We start from the raw sequence: 14,401 nt of genomic DNA, 5'->3' as shown, positions 1-14,401 counted from the left end.
AACAAGTGATCATATATGTGGCTTTCCCCCTATTTTTGTCATGGCATTGAAGTAAATACATTAAGTAGAAAAAGCAGTTCTTTATGGGGAATACTAACCTAAATTCAAGTGGCATTTCCAACTTGAAGATCCGCTGACTTAATGAGATTTACCTAAGTGTTGACTTAATAAATAATTCAGTGAGTCTACTCTTTTTGAGACTAGCATTTGGTCTTTCATCATTGTTACCTTAAGGGGCTGTGAAGAACTTCATATGGGCAAGTTTGTTTCGATTTAAAACATGAATTTCAAAAGATACAAGATGTGTATTACATTCTAAATAGCATCTGCTGTTTTGGCTAAATACTAGAGGTTTACATATGAAGTACAGTAGTCTTCAGAACAACAAAAAAACAAAAGTAATTCCAAAACTAACTCATGTTTATTACATTTAATTATTGACCACATATTTACATTATTTCTTAGTAAAACCAAATCTCAATGCTGTTTTTCAATAAAATGGATTAAAAATTCATGACACACTGGAATTAGACAATTTTGGGAGGAGGACAGCATCATTACATTTTGGTATTTGCACAAACTCCATATGTTCTAGCCTATCACATATTGCCTTGTTAACTTCACCACCAAACAATTTAGGTAATTCTTCATAAAAATAATGCTCCCCCCCCCCCCCCCCCAGTGATTGTCTGGTTTTAGCAAACAATTTGATTAAGGCCAAAACCAAAGTTGGGCTGGAAAATTTGCAGCTGGTTTCCCAATTTTTTGTTTTGGTGCATGTCCTTTTAAATATACTAAATATACTCCAGTCCAACTGGAGAATATCTAACTCCCCTCGGATACTATTTTCCTAAACTAAAGTCACTGTGCATAAACAGTGCATAAACATAAACATAAATTAGGATTGGGAGGGAACAAATAAGACTGGGAAACAAATAAGACATTAAGCAATTAAATCATACTAGAATGTATCCATCCTCCCATTTTGTTTTAGTATCACCAAACCTAAATTCAAATATGGCCGGTGCCAATTTAAATCTGGCACAGCCCTATTAAACAGAAAGCCATAAAAAGATACGCAGACATAGGAGAGGCATAAATTAAGTAATCGGCTCCTTAACTTCCCAGCAGCAAATGTTCAAAATATTCCAATGAGTGGCCCTGTGTCTATTGGAGCTATCCAGTGTGTACTGCATTCCTCCTCTAATCAAAGGTTTTCACTTTGAAAGGGGTGCATGTGTATGAGAAAGTAATACAAAAATCCACTCATTTTAAAAACTTTTTGATTTGAACACAAGGAGCCCACTGATGCTCACTGGTGCCAAATTGAAACTAGTCATGAGAAATAATACTTATTGTTTTATCTCTGCAAATCTTTATTCCCAATCACTTCAAAGGATATTTATTATTTGGACCTTGTTAAGGCTTGCATTGCTCCAAAGCCATCACTTTCTCCCCAGCGATTTTATGACACTTTTTGTTCATGACTTAAAGTAGGCAACTGTAGATCTTTACATACAATTTTAAATCCATTATTTTGGCACAGTGAAATATAGAGTTATTCTCCCTCCCCCCCCCCCCCCCAATTCCTTTTTTCTTTCAGGCATGATTCTCTTTCATTGTGGGTATAGTCCAATTGGGGTATTTCATCCTTACCCCTGCGTGCACAGGGGCATTACAAAAATAAGACCTCTCTGTACAGGTGATTAATGTATATGCAGGGGAGGAAAGCAGGGTCTAATGAAATTCTCTGAAGTTTCTCAAACATGTGCAAGCTGAACACACTATTTAGCATTCTAAACTTTATATTAAACTCAAAAAACAAGTTGCAATCATATCAGACTGCTTTCACAGCTTTCATCATTAGAAAGTAATGATTACAGGACACTTTCCTGCTCTGCATTTTTGTTTGCTTTTAACATTACTTGCAAGTAAGGCCCGGTACAGTCTGGTGCAAAGCAGAGCGTCCACACATCCCCGAGCTCTACTGCGTATTGCGGGCACCATCATGGCTCACCCCGTCCATACGAGAGGTGCCATGATGACGTCCATGCAGCGCAGCGTCCAAATGGCACCGCACAGACATCACCAGTGCGCAATGGTGCCCTGCACATGCCCTAAAAAGAACATGCTGGGAGCAGGTTCTTTTCAGGGCTCCTGGAGGCCTCGCCGTTTGGTTGCTGTGGCCTCCGCTGGGGGCAGAAAGGGGCAGCATCTTGGCATCCCTTTCTCCCCGTCTGTTGAGCCTCTAAGTCTCACATATGTATACTCATCATATACTGAAATACCTCTAGTTAGGAATACGTGGTAGATGTACCATTTTTCTGCGCACAAAATTTAATGGGTGTATTCCAAGATGAGTCAGATTCTTCACAGTATAGTTTAAGAACTAGAGATCAATGTACATTTCAGTGTTAACTTTTTCACTATTGCTCAGCCCACCAAAAATCTTTTCCTCAAACTTGTTAAGCAGTGTTACACCACCTTTCCATAAATTTCTGTTTAGTCCTCAAGATACATGTCTATTTAATGTTTTCACTGAGTAATTAAGTGAAAAAGCATACATTTTCTTGACTCACACTGATTCGTACCCCAATTTTAAATGCGAACAGTGAATCCATTTGGCAATATTCTCACAACCAGTTTGCACTGTGTCTGTGATTAGTGTCAACTAATGCTTTAGTGAGTACCATTTTTGCTAACAGTCATATAGTTAATTTAAATAAACAACGGAGCATTGTTGCCATGGTTATAGTGCTGTGGTTTGTTGTATTCAATTTTGAATTCTGTCTCCCCCCCCCCCCCGCATTACCAGTCATGTTTGTTCATCCCTACATATTTTTTTAAAAAAAACATTCTAAACAGATTTCATTGACAAATGAGTGCATTTCAAGATAACTGAATATATCTCCCTTTGAAAGTGTAGATTAAACTCCTTTTAGACCTCTTTAATACAGCACACATTGTCCTCCACATTTGAAACTTCAAAAGGAATGGTTTTGCGCACTTTCACTAGTTATGATCTGTCTCAGCTTGGCAGAAACCTTGCTTCTGCCTGTTTAGGCTGGAGATGGAATTTCCACACTTATGTGGCAATGTAATCTGGCCCAACACTCAACTGCATCTTTTCAGCACCAGTTGGTATCCTGATGGCAGGCCTTCAGCAAAGTACTGAGAACGACCTTTTTTTTCTGGGTCAAGACTTAATTAAACAAAAGAAATTCCTGATGTCTAAGTATGCAACATTTTGCCAAAGATAATTGCTGTACACATTTTCTGCAGAAAAAAATAGAGGGAATTTACTAAAAAATATTTTTCAGAAGCCAGTTTAGTCTAATATTTAAAAAAAAAAAACAGCCAAAAGGTAATGAAGAACAAGTGATAATCTTAAGTGAGTTGCCAGAGAAGATAGGCACTGTCTTACTCAAATTGAAGGAGAAAGGGTTTAGAAACTAAATACTCCTGGCAGTCAATGATTATTAGATTAGAAAAACTAGGGTAATGAAGTGCATTTCAAATATGGCAAATCAGAGAGTAAAAATCCTCATGTATACAAAAAAAACCTTCAAATTCTTGGGCTGTAAATTGAACACATACCTAGCTTCTTAAAGTTAATTATCCTTTAACATTTGCTTTTTGGAACTGTTATCATATACTGAAAACAATTATTTTGCTTAACTGGTGTTAGACAGGCGCCATAGAAATGCTCAGTTTAATATCAGTATCAGCTTGTTTGACCCTTTATCTTAGTTTTACTTTACTTAGTTTTACCTGCACTTTAAGATTTTAGATAGTCATGACATTGTTGGCTTGAGATGGAAATGTTCAACCTATCTTTGCTATTATAAAATAAATGACAAACATTGATTTCCCAAAAATTTCTCAGCCAAAAGGAATGAAAAACCATTTCAATCTTGTTTCCCAAACACTTGTCAATACAGAAGAGCGATGTTCATCTGAAATGGTGTAGTATATCCCTTCTTTGTGATTTGAAAATTGAGTGCTTCCAGCTGTTTCTTCATTCTTCTAGCAAAATAGTACGCAGTGCATCTTCTGTATTGATCAATATTGATGCTATTGCTCCATCATTAAATTCAAATGAAGTTCCTCCATCTACCACCATACAGGCATCCCAACAACGAGACCGGATGCAAATTCTGAAAATATATTAAAAGAAAATAACAGCAGAAAAACTAATCAAATAAGCAGATTTATTTCATATATAACAATACTTTATGAAAGTGAAGCTAAATTTTACCATGAAACTGACTATGGAAATCAAGGAGGGATAAAGATACTCATGGTTAATTTTTGTCCTACTTGCAAGCAAGACAACATTCAGCTCAGAGAAGTTTCTTCCTTAGCTGTTCAAGCACATCTTCAAGAGCTGAGACCTTTCCTCAACTACCGTATATACTCGACTATAAGTCAATCTCATGTACAAGTCGAGGGGAAGTTTTGGGGCCCAAATATGGACTTTGCTATGGCCCGTGGATAAGTCGAGGGTAAAACTTAGGGGCATATATAAAGGATCTAAAGCAGGGGTAGGCAACCCTTTTGAGCCGGGGGCCGGGTTGCTGTCCCTCAGACAATTGGGGGGGGGGGGGGCGAAGCAAAATAATAATAATAATAATAATTAAATAATTTTTTAAAAAATTAAATAAATAAATAAATAAACCGGGACAAATGTAGGACAAAAATTTCAAATGGAGGGCACTTTTTACATGAAAAAATGGAAGACATGTGAAAAAAATTGCTGATTTAAAAAAAAATGTTAAGATAAATGCATGTTTCTGAGGCTTCTATAGACAATTGCCCCACCATGCCCCTGGCGCGAGATGCCAAAGGCCCCAGTGGCAATCAGCAGCAGGACCAGGCTGGGGCCGGTCCCAAGGCCTCACCGGGCCGTATCCGGCCCACGGGCCACAGGTTGCCTACCCCTGATCTAAAGGATGAAGCAAAGCGAAACAATGTCAAATAACTTATAAAATGAACTCTATGTGTTTACTCTTAAGCAGGGGTAGGCAACCTTTTTGAGCCGGGGGCCGGGTTGCTGTCCCTCAGACAACTGGGGGGCCGAAGCCAAAAAATAAATAATTAAATAATTTTTAAAAATTAAATAAATAAATAAACGGGGGCAAATGTAGGACAACATTTTCAAATGGTGGACACTTTTTTAAAAAAAGTGAAGGACACGCAAAAAAATTTGCTGATTTTTTAAAAAATGTTAATATAAATGCATGTTTCTGAGGCGTCTATAGACAATTGCCCCCGCGTGCCAGAGGCCAAAGGCCCCGGCGACAATTGGCGGCAGGACTGGGCTGGGGCCGGTCTCAAGGCCTCGCCGGGCCGCATCCGGCCCGCAGGCCGCAGGTTGACTACCCCTGCTCTTAAGACTGGATGGATGAGAGAGTAGAGGTTGTCAGTGCTTCACATATTATACTCTTGCTTTTCATCAGGAGATGGTTCCTTCTTTTAAATAAGAGTTAAGATACAGTATTTACATTGACCCGTGGATAAGTCGAGTCAGTTTGTTTGGGTCAATTTTTGACCTAAATTTCTAGACTTATACGTGAGTATATACAGTAAGGTCTACACTTGGAGATTACAAAAATAGAAGCAGAGTGGCAAAAAAAAGTAATTCACTTGAAAACTTTCCTGCAGGTGCACAGTAACCCAATTTATAAGTCACAGAGACCACAAAGAACAAATGGTGTTCCTTGTCACTTCTGACAGACTCGACTGCAGGGAAAGAAGCCTTTTTTCCAGTGAGGTGAAGCCTAGTGTTTGTTCTTTCACCAATCTCACAGGCCCATTGTTTGTCCTTTGAATAGCTCAGAGAAAGCACTGCCTTCCATAATCATGGCTGGGGTATAACTATAGATTTTGGGAAGTGCATGTTAAACCTACTTTTTTGGTTCACAAGAGCAGAACCTTCTTTGAGCTCAATTATCTCCTTCCTACAAGGGCAAAACAACAGGTACAAAGCATGTCAACAGGGGGCATTAAACTGGATCAGCTTTCAATGTCAGTCTGCATGACTGACATACACAGAGTACCTGAGGAAACAGATACAGAACTGTATTCTCAGTTTTATGACCACCACTACAGTACATACTTATAGAGGTTCTATTTTAATAAATTGCTTGTGCCACATAAACGAGTAAGTTGACTCAAGATAACTTTAGCAGACAAAAAGCTAGCACCCATTGAAATTTGAATAATGAAGTCAGCATTCTCTAATCCAGCGCACTCTAGATTGGACTATTAGTCTCATCAGTCCTAGCCAGCACAAACAGTGGCCAGATGATGAGAGTTACAGTCCAAAACATCAGAACAGCATCAGGTTGGATGCTATGAAAATGTTTCATTTCTCAAGATTTCAAAGATGCATTATCCCTTTTGTCTACTGGATGTTTATTGGATCATATTGGGGTTTTTTAAACTCTGTAATACTATATAATGGAATACAATATTTATTTCAGCCACAAATACAGAATTCCTGCTTCAAAACAAAATTTAGTCAGTGTGTCAACTAAATTAAAAATGAAATAAAGGATTAAATTAGGTGTTGCAGTCTATACTTACTTTGAAGCAAAGCCCCGCTGCCGGCTACTTGAAAAAACACGGTTTGCAATAGGTTCTCGTACACTAAAAAGCATCTTTGGTTCCTCTGGACTATACTGCAGTGATTCATTATATCCATTTGTTACTGAAAATATGGAAGGCAGACTATCAGGTTCTACAAATTAACATCAGACTAACAATATCTTCTCAATTCCATTGTCCTGTTAATTACCAGAGTTGTTATTTTGACTAACAATATTTATGTTCCTATGCTAAAAAAACTTATGAAATAAATTTGCTTGCATCAGTTATTTTCACTCCACTTATGAGAAGTTTTAAAACTGATGTTAGTTAATAATATTCAAAATTCTGGAAACAACATGGCAAATAGTGAATCAAAATTCAAATTAAAATGACCTGTGAATAGTAGTAAATCAAACCTTTAAATGCCATATGTACAAGCTAGGAATAGAAACAACGAAGTACATTATTTCTGTGACTGCCTTCAGATATAACAATAAGCCAAGGAATCACATTTGTTTATGCAAAGAGGCTGCATTCCCTGGGCTTATTGTTAGATCCAGAAGCGGCCTACCACTCTTGAAAACTAAGTAACGAACAAATCTTTTCAAAAGAGCAAGCCTTTCCTGTAAATTCATGAATGTTAAATCAAACATGCTAAAAAGATGTCTTACCTTTTTGTACTAATTCCTTGCTCAATGGAAGATTTAAACTGTCATAACTTTTAGCTATTGAACAAAAAAGATAACAACTTGGTTATATACCATTATGCTCTGCATTTGTTAGTCAACAAATGTCAATGGGAGGAGTGACATTTTGCAACACAAAACTCAAAGGTTTTATTTTTTATTTCAGCTTGAATATTTAAAGATTTTATTCTTCACAGGATGATCGACACACAAAAACATAAGCATCTTTACCCATAAGGAAAGAGGTCAGGGTTGGAGGTGGCTTACTTTATTTCAACTACAATATTTACAGCATTCAGCATTTCCTCAAATATAGTACTGTGTGTGGGATTTAATGCCAAGTATCCAAACAATAGATTTTACACAAAGAAACATCTTAACAACATAAAATAAGAAAACTGAGTTCCTTTAATACAAAGATAGGGATATTAGGGCCACATACAGCCTCAATACTGTTTTTGAGGGCATCCAACAGTCCTTCCCAAATCTAGGGTCATTTTTTAAAAATTGTCTCTCAAAGGGCTAACTGTACTCCCCAAATCCCCTCGGGCGTTACTGTTCATTCCTTGTATTTGGAGGCCTCTGTCCCTTCACCACATGTTTCAGTCCAAATGGGTCTTATTTCCAAACTAGAAGTAATGTCTGCATCTGGAACAAGTGAAAGGGAGGGCGAGCGGGTGGGCAAAGGTACAACGAGTATACCACCTGGGCCACAGCAGCACCTCTCACCTCCTCTTACTGCCCTCAAGAGGGTCCTGCTGAGGAAGGGGATGCCATGGATATTCATGGTTTTTCCACTTTAACAGTGGTCTTGTGCCCCTAACCCCGCACATGTGGAGGGCCAACTGTATAGGCCCTCCATGGTAAGGTTGCCTTAGGGCCACAATAAGTTGGACATAACTTGAAGGCACACAAATCAAAAGTCAACAATTTCAAATAAGTTGCTACAGGATTGCAATGGGTTTGATCCTTTCATATGCTTGTTCTTACAATAGGCCACAGTTTCAAAGATAACAAGCATTTTTTTAAAAAAAAATCTACAGAAATCTCACTGTTCCTTCTGGGAAAGTATCTGGGGAGAGTTGGGAAAGTTATTAAAGTTGACTTTCTCAATCTTCTGCTAGAAGACACCTTTGCTCAGCAGAAGGACTACAACCCACAAAACACAGAGAACAATAAATAGTGGAAGAGAAAGAGAGATTTTCCATTCTCCTACCAGTAACTTCCATCAAGTTTAAATTTGGCTTGGATTACCAATCCATTAAATTCGGAATAAATATTTGCATCCTAGGGTGGACTTCAGTGTTACATATTTGCAAGTTTATCCACATCTTTTGAATAGCAAAAAACAGTGCCCACTGGTATATACTACCACAGCCACACCATACTATCCTGGTTATCCAGGTGAAGCTTTAAAAAAACATGTTTTTTAAATGCTTTACTTAAATGTTTTCAAATGTTAAAAGGTTTTTATTGCAACATCTCCCTTCATACCTTGTGAAACAATTGGTTTTTTTAAATGTATGAGGTTGTCTAATAAGAGATGTATAAATGCACATTAGCCATTTCAAAACCTTATCAATGTGATAAACACTGTTTATATTCTTGTTTGTAGCTCTGAGCCTGACAAAATGAATACATCTTTATTAAAGACATAGGCTAAAATAAAATTAGACACACTTTGAGAATGTGATCCTGTTTTTGTACTAGGATTCTACAGCAACTCACCAATCTTAAGGATTTCTTCCACAGCCTGATTTGCTACTTTGTTGATATTAAAAGACCTAAAATCAGAAACAGTAATAGCTACTTAGACCAACACCAGCTGCAAAACTCTCCTCCCCCTCCACCAGAGTTCTGTGCTACAATATAAATGCTCATACCAAATTATAATTTCTAAGCATCATTTTGTGAATTGTTTTTCTTCTGTGAATCAGTAAAAATATCACCACCTATGAACACTGACTGAATTATAGTTTTACAAGACAGAATATAAGTGAAAATGGCTGTAAATCTACATTCAACCCCTTATTGCAACTGCTTACTTAATTATATCTGAAGAATAAAAGAGATCAATTCTAACTGGAAATTTCCTCTCATTTAGTTATTTCATTAAATATTCTTAAAACTCGAACTGGCCATGTGCCGTAATAAATATTTGTATTTAATATTCTTAAAACTGTATTTATATACTTTCTGAGGCAGGTCTGTTTTCAACAAGGTTATGCAAAATACTAAGAAACACAAAACAGTAAGAACTTTAGGCAGTTTTTCTTTACAAATTAAGCTGTATATGAAGAGATTCTGTGGCGCTTTACAGAGCGCCCAAAAAGGGCACTGTGCTGGTGCCCGTGTTTGCTGTGCGAGGGAGCCGCAGTGGACAAGCTGCACGGCTTCCCCACGCAGCAAAAAGAACCCGCAAAAAGCGCACTTGCAGCGTCACATCCGCGCCGCGACATGCTGACACTAAGTGTCCGTCACGTCAAAATGGCGGCGCCCATGTTTATAGGTGCCACCATTTTGACGTCCCCAGTACGTACTGGGGTGAGGCCTGATTGGACGCTGTGTCCTCGGCCAACCCCTAGTACGTACTGGGGGCAGAGCCAAGGCCCGTCTGGAATGGGCCTGTGTTATATGAGGAGCATTCAAGCATCTCCCATCTGAACTCTGAAGTGACTCATTTCCAGAAAATCTGTATCACTTGCCTGTATTCAGAATTTGAAGTGGATCTTGTTCCACAGGAGTACACAAGTGTCCACTGAAACTAAAAACTAAAACCTAGGTATTAACAACTGTTTCTGTACATTCCCCCTTCCTCAGTTCTCCAACTGTGTATTTCTCCAATACAGCAAGCATCCTGTGCTATATTCCAGCCTGCTTTTTAAAACGGAGACCAGGGTTCAAATCCTGGCTCAGCCATGTACACCCATTAGGTATCTTTGGGCAAATCACACTCTCTCAAGCCTCATAGGATGACAATGACAAACTCCCTCTAAAGAAACTTGTCACTAAACCCCCACGATAGGGTCACCATAAGTTGGAAATAATTTGAAGGCTGACAACAACAAAAACTCAACAATTTCAAAGTAGGTTGCTATAGGATTGCAGCCCCAGAAAACTCAATGGATTTGATCACTTTATGAGCTTGTTCTTATAAAAGGCCACCGGTTCAAAAATAAGAGAAGCATTTTTCCCCCTACAGAAATCTCAACATTCCTTCTGGAAAATCTGACAACTAGCATTTTAGAAGCATAACAAACTTACCATGCCTTTGATCCAGTTCCAGTACATATATTGAGACCTGAGCTCTTTTGTTTCTCCCAAGGACCATCATCAACTGATATTTCATAGTAAGAGGCCCTACGAAGGGAGAATTTAAAACTGGGTTTGCAGGACTTATAGTTCACCCTGAATGAGACAGAACACAGCCCTACATCAGGATATACCAATCTAAAAGGGCCAATTTCAAACATGGCTTAAAATTTCACTGTTGAATTTAATATACCAGTTAAATGGGAAAGGTCAATATCAATTTTAACTGGTTGTTTTTGAAATCAGATTTCAAAAATACAGCAAATTGTTAGTAAGAAGCAAGCCATTTTGAAAGCCTTTTAGAATTTTCTAGTGTAATATTATTGGTGGTTCGTTAACAGCATTTCATAGTGCATCATGAACGCATGCATAATGTTTAATAATTTCTTCCTAAGTGTAAGCCTCATTGTCAATAAAACAAAACAAAACAAAACAAAAAAGGAATTCCCGAGATTAAGCTGCAAACAACAGAAGTTCAATCTGTTATCTGTGCAAGAGTTCAATCTATTGATTCATATTGCTATTCATATTAGATGAGTTTAGTTTCTCCAAACTATTTTCTTTACGTAAACATTAAACTTATAAAGTATAGCTACATTTCTTTATAGTGGACAATTTTAAAAATATTTACTGCTTTTACATAAAAATGCTCCAAGTTTATGTTCTAACATAAATGTCTAGCACATCTAACCATCATAACTTCATCCTTTGAGCCACCATGTGATCTGTAGTTGAATGGACTCCCTGAGATAATCATTTCGATACACTTCCACTTCCTTTGTCACCAGCTCTGGGCTCACTCCTAATTCAAATATCTTCAGCAGTATGCTTATTTGATGTAATTGGTAGCACTGCTTCTGTTAAGATGGGATCCATTCAAAGTCTCACTAGCAAGGGAAACACCCCTCTGCTTATAAGCTGGGGGAAAAATAATTAGCTCAGTTTGTAACCTAAATTTTCCTTTGCTGCACATAAAAGATGCATGGGTCTTATATACTGAATAATATATACACACTGTCCCTCCACATTCGCTGGGGTTAGGGGCACAGGACCCCCATGAATGTGGAAAAAATGCAAATAACAAAAACACTATGTTTTTACCTATGAGAACACCCATCTAGGAATCTCTAGATCCTCCAGTGTAACTCTGTGGACAACATCTGCCAGACATTGACCACAGAACTGCACTAGAGGAACTAAAAATGCCCAGTGGAGTGTTCTCTCTAGGAATCTCTAGTGTGACCTTCAGGGTGACCTTTGGTTAAAGTTGACCACACAGTTGCAGTGGAGGACCTAGAGATTCCTCGAGAGTACATATTAATAAAATCCATGAATAATCAAATCTGCAAAAGTCAAAGCCACAAATGTGGAGGGATAAGTGTGCACCTAATACATCTCCATACTTCACACAACAAAATGCCACACAGATTTGACTAATATGCAAAGGTACTGTCAAACACCGTAAAATGTAGAAATATTGTCCTACTGTCCCACTAGATAATTGTGCCATGAAGTGTGAACAAGGGTGGTTAGAACATCAATAACTGTCCTAGGCATGAAGATGATACATTAGAAGCAAGAAAATAATTAAAAAGAACAGTTAATCTTTTCTTCCTTTCAGTGGAGTCAAAAATAAAAGTTGTGTGCAGAAGTAAGTCCAGCTGAATCGCGAATGTATTAGGAAGGTGGGAAAGACGACATAGCTGCTTCTCACAGATTTGAAGACAGAAAAAAAATGTATGATTTGGATTGAGTAATTAAGTGTGGTAATATTTTTGCACATATTAGTAAGGAAAGATAAGCTTATTATGCCTGATTGTACAGTAGGAGCACATATTACATGAGTTTGTATAATACAGGTTCACTTACATGCATCGGAAAAAATACATTCTCTCTAGCATTTTCTAATGGGATTCTATAGTATGTTTCTGCTGTAAGCTTACCATAAATTCACACTGAAGGACTGACAAATGCCTAGAGAAGTGTTCTCTTTAGAGATCTGTAGGTCCTCCAGTACAATTCTATGGTCAACTTCCAGCAGAAGCATACCATAGAATTGTGATGCAGGGCCTAGAAAATACCTAGAGAACACTTCAGCATTCATTTCAGGAAAGAGAAATAGAGTTCCAGATTGTATGAAAAAACTGTATTACACAGAGTCCTGGAATGGATCCCTTGTGTAATATGCAGGCTGATTGTATATTTGTATACAAATAGATAGTAAAGTTTCATGCTTTGCCAAACAGTAATGCTTCTAAGTCGATATTTAAAGTGGGGTATAGACTAAACAAATAAATAAATATTTAGCATACCTAGATGAGAGAGATTCCCCAATAAAGACTTCGTTTAAAGATCTCACAGGCAAGAGGTGTGGTTCAGAAATGTGAGCCCCTGCAAACATAGGCAAATTACATTGATGAAATATAACCCTAAGAAGACTATCTTGAGAAAAAGAGAAGGCATAATTATTATATAAATGTGTGTCTCCATGCATACACATGCATTTTTATGCAAATTAGGGCTAAAATTAAAGAGGTTCCCTATCTATAGACCAGATGCAAAGATACACTGTGAGAACACATAGCTGGTTATTCTTGTACCTAAGATGTATATCTGGCTTACTTTCTATGACTGCGGTTCTTAATTTTTCCTTTCCACAGATCAGTTTTAAATATCTTAACATGCTGTGGACCACCAAGACTTAACTCAAGATTGAAAACCTTAAGGTGCATCAAAAAGAGCCTTCAAATTTGGAGAGAAGGGAGAAATAGGTAAATGCACACATTCCTAATCTACTTTTACTGGAATGATTCTAAACATAATAAACTTTTCTCCTTGTTTTTTGTGGGGTTTTCGGGCTATGTGGCCATGTTCTAGAAGAGTTTCTTCCTGACGTTTCACCAGCATCTGTGGCTGGCATCTTCCAAGAATGCTTGCCTGGAAAGGAGTTGGGTATATATATTGTGACCTGGGAAGTAAGGAGTGATTTGCATGTGTATTGTTTGGTGCTGATGGCAGGCCTCAGGCTAGGAGGCTAATGCAAAAGAGGATTAGTGTCTGCTAATTGGTGATCGTTATGTGCTGGGGAAGCCCCTGACTCTCAGTGGTTTCCCATTGCATTTGCTGAGTCCTTATTTTGCTATTCCTCAGGACGGGTAGCCAAATTTTGTTTACTTTAAGGGTTTCTTCTTTCCGGTTGAAATTATCCTCATGTCTGTGGATTTCAATGGCTTCCCTGTGCATCCTGTCATGGTAGTGGTTGGCATGGTCCAGAATTTCAGTGTTTTCAAACAGTATTTTATGCCCAGGATGGTTTGTGGCATGTTCTGCTACTGCTGATTTTTCTGGCTGGCCCAGTCTACAGTGTATCTTGTGTTCCTTGATTCTTGTTTGCACACTGCGTTTGGTGGTCCCTATGTAGACTTGTCCGTAGCTGCATGGTATGTGGTAAACTCCTGCGGCTGTGAGAGGATCTCTCTGGTCCTTGGCTGAGCGAAGCATTTGCTGGATTTTCTTCGTCGGTTTGTAAACCATTTGAAGGTTGTGCTTCCTCACCACTTTACCTATTCTGTCTGTGACTCCTTTGATGTATGGTAAAAATACCTTCCCTTTGGGTGGCTGCTTGCCTTCACTTCTCTGGGTTTTCCTGGGCCTGGCAGCCCCTCTGATGTCTGAGCTGGAATAACCATTGGTCTGTAGAGCCCAGTCCAGGTGCTTCAGTTCATCTTCCAAGTGGGGTTCACAGATGCGTTTTCCCTGGTCTACCAGTGATTTGACTGTGCTTCTTTTTTGTCCTGGGTGATGGCTGGAGT

The 14,401-nt window shown here is 38.3% G+C and overlaps 1 protein-coding gene across 3 annotated transcripts in view; it reads right to left on the bottom strand.

The window, feature by feature from the left end:
- Positions 1–1,588: 1,588 nt before the first annotated feature.
- The window catches only part of LOC149324108 (NAD kinase 2, mitochondrial-like), a 32,277-nt gene continuing 19,464 nt past the window's right edge, over positions 1,589–14,401 (bottom strand). For 2 of the 3 annotated variants that reach the window (XM_089496543.1, XM_089496559.1), the window contains 6 exons: positions 12,902–12,980; positions 10,542–10,685; positions 9,006–9,061; positions 7,263–7,316; positions 6,589–6,712; positions 1,589–4,157 (listed from right to left, as the gene is read on the bottom strand). In XM_089496543.1, the coding sequence (XP_089352669.1) occupies positions 4,019–4,157; positions 6,589–6,712; positions 7,263–7,316; positions 9,006–9,061; positions 10,542–10,685; positions 12,902–12,980 (596 nt within the window). In that variant the 3' untranslated portion in view covers positions 1,589–4,018. The remainder of the gene's footprint in view (positions 4,158–6,588; positions 6,713–7,262; positions 7,317–9,005; positions 9,062–10,541; positions 10,686–12,901; positions 12,981–14,401) is intronic. The other variant, XM_089496552.1, reaches the window with a different exon arrangement.

The sequence above is a fragment of the Sceloporus occidentalis genome, unplaced genomic scaffold (genome assembly GCF_023333645.1).
Source record: "Sceloporus occidentalis isolate IW3139 unplaced genomic scaffold, rSceOcc1.0.p SCAF_1, whole genome shotgun sequence".
In the NCBI taxonomy this organism is placed as follows: Eukaryota; Metazoa; Chordata; class Lepidosauria; order Squamata; family Phrynosomatidae; genus Sceloporus; species Sceloporus occidentalis.
Note: the sequence above shows the minus strand (reverse complement) of the source record. Positions and strands in the feature narration are given on the sequence as shown.